We start from the raw sequence: 10,298 nt of genomic DNA, 5'->3' as shown, positions 1-10,298 counted from the left end.
CTCGTCGCTGGTGGTAATGCTTGTTTACTGAACGACAGTTACTCTATAAGAAAATTAGAGTTGTAATGAGAAGGCAGGGGTCTGTGTAACTGTCATGAGACAATACATGTGAAATCTGACAACCTGGCACGACAACATATTGCCTCCGAAAAAGAAAAAATAGTTTAAATTAATATATCAACTTGTTTTTCACTACATTTTTATCAATCCAGCTCTCTCTCTCTTACCCGCTCCAGGTGCTTTGGTTTCATCCCACATTCAAAACACATGCAAAGCAGGTATATTTGAGTCTCTAACGTGTCCTCTTTGTATTAGCTCTGATGCACTTGACTTGGCCAAGGTGTTTTCCTGCCTTCCCCCAAATAAATGCCAGGATAGAACCCAGCCCACCTAAAATTTAAACAGATCTAATGGAGTAAAGACAGACAGTAAATCAATACATCGGAAAGGGTATGAAAGTCAACGAAAAGCAAAACAACAAAAGCAGGAAGATTCGTCCTCACATTTTAGATTCTTTTTGGTATATCATTGTGTTTCACCAAAAATGCAGAATAAAACTTCCTTTTGTAGTTTTAATTCAAACATGCAACATTTTTCCACCTGCACACAAATTCTGTCAGATGTGTTCTCGGTTTAAGAAAATACAGCAGGTCTAAATTTCACCTGACATTTTGATATTGAAGTATTGAAGTCAAAGGCAAGGATGTCTGGGAAATTAATCTTTTGTCATGTCCTCTTTATTGGTTTCTGAACTTGCAAGGTCCGTACATTTCCCACCATTTTTTTATCATAACTTTTGGATATCATGACAGCATGTCTAGAATAAAAATTGTAAAAAAAATAAATAATAATTTTTAAAAAGTTTAGAAATGGAGCACCATGATTTCAGGGTCAGTAGGGTCAGGTTCTGTAAGTAAATGGTAATGTATTAATGTTCCAGAGCTTGAAAAAGGATTAAGAGTGTTGCACGTGCAAAACAGGACACACAGCAAAAAACTCTATCAGGCGGTTCTCGTACACTATGTATTTTTTGATCTTGTGGGTGGGAGGGGATGAGTCGTCCCTATAGAAAAAAGAAACATGTTATGAGCAATTAAACATGTGGAGTTCTCTTCAGCAGTGTACTTGACACCCTCTCACTATAAGTCTATTATTTTCACTCACACACACACACACACACACACACACAGTCATGACATCATCATTATCATCACACAGATGCATTAGAGTAACTTACGACAAAACTGTTGACTCTGTCAAGGCTGTAGGAGCGTCTGCAAGGTCATAGGTAGAATGCAGCCCTTGGGAAGCTGCCACTGAAGAGCTGCCCTCTAATGGATCGTCATCCTGCTCTTCCTCCAGGTCCAGACGAGTTCTTTTAGAGGGTCTCTTTACGGGTGTTGATGAAAAACACACAGGATCTGCAGAGGTAGCAACGGATGTCCCAACACCAAAATCCTTGCAGGACACAGTAGCCTGGACACCTGTTACCAATTATATATTTTTTTATAAAAGAAACTTTAGCAATGTGACACATAAACACAGAACAATAACACGTTATAAGTGAAAGTATTTTATGAAAAGTAGATGCACTTCAAGTGGATACAGACCTGTACTTCTGATGTGAGGCTGAAGAGTCCTCAAGGAAAACTGTGTGCCTACAGTTCGCATCTCCAGTGGGTCAGACTGGCAGGCAACATTCCTTGTTGCAGGAAGCCCTGCAGATGCACTTGATGTGCTGGCCTGCACAAAGGAAACAGAGGTTACACCAACATCTTCTCAAATGTGTCCTATGGCAACAGCTGCAAGCAGTGCAATAAATAGCCTGCTACGTGCATAAAATGCAAAAAAAATGTGTATTGTAGCCTATCCCCTTTCACATATTCCCTGTAACTCTGCGCTTATCTAGATATTCCCTGTGGGTAATGTATGTGTAAAATTATATCAAGTTAAAACATCATCATAAAGGATGACTCCTCATACTAACTTTCACAGCACTAATAAACAAGCCCAGACACCTATGCTAATCACTGCAGGGCCTATTTTTAGTCCAAATTTTACAGGCTTGACTTTACAAACAGCTAAAACGCCTTTCAAGTATAATACATTTAGCAGGGTGTCTCTAATCAACGTCACACAGCGATACCAAGCAGAAGAATCGCATACAATCTGTACCCGGCTGCGCGTCGACGAGGCAAAGCGTTAGCCACATTAGCTGCCATGCTAACAACACATGCAACAGGCTCTCGTGTACAAACAGTAAAGCAACATAAAATGGTAAAACTTACAGCTCCCAAGTTCGAAGTTTGGTCACGGACAGTCGGTACTGATCCATGCTTTATCTTTAGACTTGTAGCAAATCCTGCATTGTACTGGCCCTTGTTGAGAAAGCAGTCCGAGGTGAAATGGTTAGCACACACGTACAACACTTTCGGAGTTGAAGCGGGTACTTTTCCATCAAAAATAAAATGAATCCACTGGGTCTTCAGATCCTCTGGCGTAGGGGTTAAAAAAAGACTTCTGTGTTGGTTTGTGCAGCCAACAACAAAGCAACTAGCGTGTTTCGCTCGTACCTTCGACATTGTTCTACCGAAAGCCAGTGTTTCCGAGGGAAGAAACGATAGCGGCTGCAAGGCGGAATCAGTGGGCGGAACACACACCTTGCTGGGGGAGTGTCACCCACCTGGGGGAGGTGTTATTTCCCTTCATGGCGACATCAAGTGAAAATCTCTAATTCGCCTGTGTGAGCACACATTTTTTGAAAGGTGGAGATAGCAAAAGACGGAGAGGATGGACATTTCTCATGTTTGGGGGTTTGTAGAAAGGCCGGGGAACACATATTACTGATAGAAAACCATGGAAAAGTGCATTTTGCATAATATGTCCCCTTTAATCACATCCAAAACTGTCGTCGCAGGTACTTGATCTGCCACGATCAGGATTTTATGGCTACAAGCTTAAGGGATTAATAAGACTGCATTCAATTACTTGTAACAATAAAGCTACTGCCGCCAATGGGAGTGCATTGTTTGGTGAGTGCTCACCATGGTTGCATAAACCCCGCCACCGCCTCCGTGATAATCCAGTTCACATGACTTTGCAGTTATTGTTGAGGATTCCTTATTTACAAGACTCACCCATACTGATTTAAGCAAAAACATCCAGTGGTTTGCATAAACTGGCAGAACAGTTTTGACCATGTTTGATGCCACAGAAATCCATGAGTTTTGCAGCCAACTATTTAATCAATTTAACCACAATGTATCAACATGCATCATGGTGCTGGGTTGTGGTGCAGCACTTTTCAATTCAGAGGATGTCTTGATGATTTCAATGGGCTGCTGGGATTTAATCACCTGAAGGGGGGAGTTTTTCTTACAGACCCGAGGTGTTGTGAAGGACAAATCTGGGAATAATAACACAGTAAGGTCAGCACAGATTGCTGACCGACTTATGCCTCTGTAAATACAAGCAACAAAAGAAAGCTGTGGTTATCCCAAAAACAACTTTCTGACTTTAAAGTGAAGAAGTTGCCTTATTGTGAATGCATGAGCAAGACTCAACCTGTGTCTCTCCCTAAGAAGCCCCCATATGCTACACAGCGGCAGGCAGGCTTCAAGCGATTTCCCTGACAGGTCAGGGAAACTGAGAAAAGAAAGAGAGTGAACAAGGAAAATTACTTTGGAAAGAGTGTCTGGAGTGGACAGCATGGATGAAAAATAGACCACTGCTAAAGTTTAATCTCAACTGGACGAATGCCCATAAACACACGTACAGTACTCATGTATACTGGGGAGGATGGAATTAATCAGTTGTTCTTATTAAAGCTTTTTCTAACGAAACATAAGTTGCATATTTGGTCCTTGCACTCTAAAGAAAATTAATACAATATTCATGAAGCCGAAAAACAAGCAAGACTGCCCAACACTGACCAAAGATTAAAATGAAATAAAATAAACAACAATTACACATTCATAACACAGAGTCAGTCAGTTTGAGTCAGACAATAGCTCCCAAAGTGAAATCAGAGGCAGTAACAAAAAGGAGTCACTTCTCATATTTAATTCAGGATACTTGGCCTCAGGTATGAGCAAATTCACAGCTGCTGCACCACCACCACCCACTGTCTTTCCTCTTGTCATCTTTTATTGATTAACAACTCAGGGTACATTTCCATGATATATTTGGGTGCAGAGTCATTATCTCCCAAACAACAACCCAAAGTATCTGAGGCCATATTCAGAATGATGCAGCGCCATGCCCTCATATCCATAATCATTTTACAATGCCCTATATGCATACCCAGCTGTTGTATGCCAACCTAAAGCCATCTGCCCATGCATAATTCCCAGATTCCTTATTGTTGGCTACACACACACACACACACACACACACACACACACACACATTACTGTACATCAGCACAATGTCTCTGAATAATGCAAACCTGAAGGCTACGCACGATGGATCCATATCTCATTGATTTCCCGTTGACGACTATGAGAAATACGGCTGGATCTATTAGTCACTGCATATATTGTGCTTATGTGTCACTAGGTCAGATCAGTTTATATTATTTCTATGTCACACACAGAGACCCATTGGCTTTTTGTGATGGGTTGTACGACACCAGTGAACCTCAGTAAGATACGATCACAGGAGCTTTCTATTAGGAAGCTCGGCAGCAAGGCATGATATCCTGCTTTTGCAAAGAGACAAAAGGGCTTCTTTGATTCTACATGTAAAGATATTCATGTCTGTAAAGCTCTGTATATTCTGCATAGATCAAAAGAGCCAACAGCTATTGTGGAGGCTGACAGATAAAAACTGCAAAGGCAGTAGTGGCAGTGACCTTGGGAAGCAACATACCTCAGCATGTCAGACAGCATACATTCCCTCTGCAGGTGTGATGTTGCTGATATTCTGTCGTTATGGTACAAAAATTGTAACTTGAATAAAAACACAGCTGGTGTATTTATTAATTTGAGACATTTCGGTCAGCTCAACCTTCATCGGGTTGGAAAAATTATAATTGACATACTACATCCCACAATTTGCTAAGCCTGGATGCTGTTTTAGGTTTGCACTTTCAGGTCAGCATCTACCATTTCAGAAAGGAAATGGCTTTCCCTTGTGCATGTGAAATGAATCTCAAAAAAGTATGCGCAAGTGTTTAATATCAGTACGCCTGGCTGGGACTTGGTGTTGGAAGGTCGTGACTGAGGGGAGCGGCAGTCAACTTGATGAATAGCCACAATGATGAGGTGACTCTATTGTCCTACTCGCACGTCAGTGGACATTGTAGAAGAAGCTGATTGTCCAACCAGACACACATCAGCTGCAAAGCCAGTTCTAACTAAGTTTCATCACCTGCTTTACAGAGGAAGGTCCATGTGACATTTTTCCTTAGACAGAACAGACCTGATCTGTGTCACGTAGTGCTACGTTGCTGCTATACTACTGTTCATACTTGCAGTGAAAATTCCACCACTGAGTTATGCTCCTTAGCCTAAACTACATCCAGACCTTCTGGCCTCGGCATTACTCAACCACAGGATGGAAAGATCACGTAGACTCGAGGGGGGAAGCTTGGCGGCAACAAACGAACATCCATCTTATCCAATATATCTTTTGATGCAGCGGATGTGGCAATTATCCTCTGGAAAGTCAGTATATTTAATTTGGGTGTTTTGGTGGAGTTAGGTGACCTGCTTCGAATCTGTGGTGTTCTAGTGAATCAGCTTGCGGAAGGCTACTCCTGAAATTGTACCCTGTGTCTCTTGCAGATGTGTGGTGTGAGAGCATTGCAAAAAAAGGGTTTTAGATGTCTGTGGGTTTCATGTTATGATGGTATGATTGATTTTTATACACACTGGAAAGGGATACATTTCCAGATGAAATAGGCTTTTGATGAGAGGTTTTTCCCCATTCTTCAGTCTGTGGACTTCGGCTAATGTGGCAACTGATCATCTACGTTTTCTGTCTCTGGTAGTTTAGGAGCTGGTTGCTAAGATCCTTATGAATCTTCAGCAGGAACGTGATCTTCATGGTGCTCTCATCTATAGATATTATGTAGATATTGATAGGAGTATGATATGGTGTGCATTGAGAAAAATGCTTATAGTGCTGTACATGACATTTTTAGACATATATTGCTGTAATAGTGATATGTTGTTTACCCTCACTTTTTAAGCGTGATACTTAATCAATTAAAATTACATGAAGGCCATGAAATGGTCAAAATAATATGGACATAAACTGAAATTCAAACTTCATATATACAGAATATATATATATATATATATATATATATGTGTGTGTGTGTGTGTGACCTAAGTCATTCAGTATATACACGACTACACATACTATATGAAATTATTTGATGTGTGGCATCATTAACATAGCAACTGGCTCAGGGACTTTGACTTTCACAAAAACCAATGCAATAAATAATATCATTTACCTAGGCAACAATCAGCTAACAGACATGATTATATAGCCCATCTAAGTTTTAAGAATAGCTTCAAATTTAATGATAAAAATTAAACGTATCATAACAATATTATTGGTCATTGTGGTGGTTTTTATTGATTTGGAGCTTTTAAGAATAGAGTTTCTCAGATAAATGTGCAAAATGACACAATCCAGTCAGACTCCTCTCAGATTCACCGCTCAGAGGAAAGTGAAAACAGGCCTATTATTGCCAGAATTTATGTTGAACAAATAATCATACACCATGCTGAAATGGCATACGAAAATCACCGGTCATGTAGCATGACTCCATTACTGATGCCTGATGACATTTTTCTCTAAATTACCTACAATCCCAAAGGAACTAGATGGAACCCCCTCCCTGCTCAACAAAGTGACCTGCATGTAGTTCTGTGTTCAATGAGCAATGTGTTTACTGAAGGTTTACTTGAGGTCGAAATTTAAAAATAACAATAAGTACTAAATTACAGCCCCGGAAAACTTTACCTAACATTAAATCTTCTTTACTAGATAAACAAGTCAGAGCTAAAATTCAAAAAACAACATATTATTTTTGATCTATTTAAAGTGTAAGACTCAAAAAGTGCTGTGTGGGTGTGGTTTGACCAGAATTGATTTGATAGTGGCCTGGAAACATGAGAAAAGGCCACTGCCAAGATGTATGGTTTGTAACATCCCCTTTTCCCCATCATGGCTCCGCCCACTTGAAACCAGTGAGAAATAGAGTGAGAGAGTAGTGAGAGTGTACAGACAAAAAGACAAACACAGAAATCTCTAATATTGAAGAAAACTGGTCAGACTTTGGCTGACATTTTGGTGCGTTCATGCACGACCACTTCAGTCAAAAGAATCCCCCCTTCAAGAAGCTAATTGAGGAAATACGTTTTCAGGGCTTTTAAATCCTAATCCTAATCAAAGCAGTGCTCAGGCATAATGGTGACAATTAATACCACCATAGATCTTTAAATGGGGAAAGTGCAGTAATTCAAACAGAAGCAATTTTATATTCTATTAAGCCTAGTTTTAATTACAGCATTAGCCACATAGCAAAATTGCTTATTAATATTTCTGTTTATGCAAAGAACATAATCCAAAACTTTTTCATTTCTCATAAGAAAGCAAGAGTTCCTCATCTTTTACCCAATCTCTTTTTTTTTCCTGGACCTTCGGTAAATTATGACCATGAGCTTACAAGTCATAACTCAAAAGCAACATGAATACATATCAGCAGCAGACTTGTGTAGACTCGGTGTTCGACCTTTGCATAATGAGGACGGTATCTGCAGGTGGCCCTCCCACGCTTCAGTCATCATGCTGTTAAGCTCTGTGCACACATGCACGCTCAGTGCAAGTTCTTAATAGTTTAACAAAGCTTGCCACGCTCCTTTAGTCAGTAAGTTATACCCAGGGATTCCCTAGAGACTTTCTTGGCCGTCAGACTGTGATCCATTTCCTTGGCAATATTTTGACCTGAGCAATGGGAGACCTGCTGGCATGTCCTAAAGTGGCTACTAATGAAGAGGGAAAAGAGCTCAAGATGAGGGACAAGAGGAGAGCAGAATGAAGGGGGGGGGAGAAGGGAATAAGAGGCAAGGACAGCGGGAGGAGAGGGATCCTGGAGAGATGAGCACAACAGAAAAGGAGACAGAGCTTCAACAGACAGAGAAGAGGAGGGTAAAAAGAACAAATGCCAGAGGGAGAGTGTTTATCTGGATGTCACACAGGGGAAAGGGATGGGAGGCTGGGATTAGAAAGACAAATCATTTCATTCACAAAACAGAAGCTTTACCGAGACACATCCAGCCAGCAAAGTGAATTTGGATTGTCAGCTTTGACTGCTTGAGATAATGATGCATAAAATAGTAAACTGTCACATTACTCTGAATACTTTTGTTGTAGACTGAAAAGCAGCACATTCATTTTGCATCTGAACATAAACAAGCGGTCCTTGTTCTTTAGTTTCCAAATAATTTAATCAATACCATTTAGAAAAAACTTGTGTGCATAAATATCAAGTAAGTTTACTTTCAGGGAAAACCACTCCAAAGTTCAAAATCAAATCAATACAGTGAGAACACAAAATTCAAGGTAATTTAGTGAGCCCAAGGGTAACAATTAACATGGCTTCTGTGTGATGACATTATCTAGGCAGGCTTTAGATCTCTCAGATTTCCTTTCATCCCAGTTGATCCTCATATTGCTTACGGAAACAGTCTCCCACAGGAAAGAATTCCCAGCAACGCTCCTGGTACATTTTCCACACATAGGATTCCTGGCAAAGTTAACAGAGTGGTAATAAATCTTTAACTCATTAACAATTCCAGACTTATCCATTCTAAGACGGTGAGCTCACGGGATGAGTAAAATAACAGTGTCCACAGAGAACGTATATTTAAATTTACATTCTGTTTGTCTGGCCCAGTGCAGACACATTTTCTACGTTCCAGCTCGCAGCTCCCTCATTAATCTACACCTAAGAAAAATACCACACTGAAAGAATACACATAGACGAGTCCCAGGACCCAACTCAATTTGAAAATAGCACCCAATAGTGCAAAATGTTTCAGGCTGATAAAAAATTGAAAATTTTCTTCCTTTTATCAACTCTGCAGCATCACATCCAAGATACATGCTGTACCGCAAAGATAAATCCAAATCATTCTAAATGAGAATGGATTTATCTGTTTTATATTATGCTGTGCAGCATTTAGAATTAAACATGTCCTCATTTATTCTGATGCACATCCCTTTCACAGATTTAAGCACAATAAACGTTGTGTGAGAGAGACACAGGAGAAAAAGGGAAAAAGATTCAGCTCTTTAAAATGAAAATATTTATGCTTATTTATAGCGCTCCTCTTACACCTGTGTAACAGTCATGTTAAAGTAAAAAGAATTAAAGTACTTTCCCATTTCAATATCTTTAAATTTATAGCTTTAATACTGCAGTGGTTTAAAAAAGAAAAAGCGAGGGCTATGTCTGTGTATGTATTATCATAAAACGTGTGTGCCAGGACTGATATGGCTTTTGAGGGACAATGTGAATGCGGATTCTGTCTTAGCTGAAAAGGTTACACAACAGCTTTGTCATTACCATAGCAAATGCTGGAAATAATAAGTTAGAGACATGGAAGTATATTTTAAAGAATGTGATATATGGCAATTGCAGTAGACTTGCTCTTACTTTGACTGGATTATACAATTAAACAGAGGAGATAACTATTATACCTGTCCTGTGTGTTCAGTTTCATCCTTGTTTATAAGGTACATCAGAAAAAATCTGTAAGGAAACAAAAGGGGGATTCATGTAGCAATGAACATCCCACACATACATAGACAGGTGGAGATAAACACTCAGGTAGGAAGATGTAGAAGCTGTGCACAAGTCCAAGGATTGAAGTGATTATGGAAACAGTTGTTAGGTATTTCAAGTGGAAAGCTGTGTTCAGACATGACAATCAGGTTAAATATTTATTGTAATGCTTTAAATTTTTTGATGACTGACAACATGCAAGTAACTCATTTTATCAAATTGTGAATTATGATGTTTAAATCAATAGACCGCTATCAGATCAGCTTAAATGTCACATGAAGAACCACCACAGATACACAGACATGAGCAGGGAAGAGTCCATCAGTCAGGGGATGCGAACACTTCTAGTGGAATCCTTAGTAATTAGGTTCAATGAGCTCCCGGCACTGGCAAATATTGATGTTGCAACAGTGCATGATGTACCAACACCTTCCAAATAACAGTTTTTATCCATCCACATAGAAGAGACTGTGTTCATTAACTCACTGATCAA

General features: G+C 39.7%; 2 protein-coding genes across 2 annotated transcripts in view; both read right to left on the bottom strand.

The window, feature by feature from the left end:
* Nucleotides 1-657: 657 nt before the first annotated feature.
* LOC130181653 (uncharacterized) lies at nt 658-2,599 on the bottom strand. Its single transcript, XM_056396017.1, has 4 exons — nt 2,289-2,599; nt 1,611-1,743; nt 1,238-1,484; nt 658-1,063 (listed from the first exon to the last, which is right to left on the bottom strand). Exons 1-4 carry the CDS (start codon nt 2,580-2,582, stop codon nt 955-957), a joined length of 783 nt encoding a protein of 260 aa, XP_056251992.1. The 5' UTR covers nt 2,583-2,599; the 3' UTR covers nt 658-954.
* A 4,916-nt stretch (nt 2,600-7,515) lies between these two features.
* ryr2b (ryanodine receptor 2b (cardiac)) overlaps nt 7,516-10,298 on the bottom strand; it is a 63,120-nt gene continuing 60,337 nt past the window's right edge. The window contains exons 104-105 of the mRNA XM_056396050.1: nt 9,721-9,772; nt 7,516-8,764 (exon numbers count right to left, since the gene is read on the bottom strand). Coding sequence (XP_056252025.1) covers nt 8,669-8,764; nt 9,721-9,772 — 148 coding nt within the window. The 3' untranslated portion in view covers nt 7,516-8,668. The remainder of the gene's footprint in view (nt 8,765-9,720; nt 9,773-10,298) is intronic.

The sequence above is a fragment of the Seriola aureovittata genome, chromosome 14, assembly GCF_021018895.1.
Source record: "Seriola aureovittata isolate HTS-2021-v1 ecotype China chromosome 14, ASM2101889v1, whole genome shotgun sequence".
NCBI lineage: Eukaryota > Metazoa > Chordata > Actinopteri > Carangiformes > Carangidae > Seriola > Seriola aureovittata.
The sequence above is the reverse complement of the archived record's forward strand: the minus strand, read 5'-3'. Positions and strand labels throughout refer to the sequence as shown.

Coding starts and splice junctions, on each gene's coding strand:
- LOC130181653 (XM_056396017.1), bottom strand. CDS start 2,582: ATGTCGAAGGTACGAGCGAAACACGCTAGTTGCTTTGTTGTTGGCTGC. Junction 1,744..2,288: donor AAACTTCGAACTTGGGAGCT/GTAAGTTTTACC, acceptor TCCTTTGTGCAG/GCCAGCACATCAAGTGCATC. Junction 1,485..1,610: donor GCCTCACATCAGAAGTACAG/GTCTGTATCCAC, acceptor AATTGGTAACAG/GTGTCCAGGCTACTGTGTCC.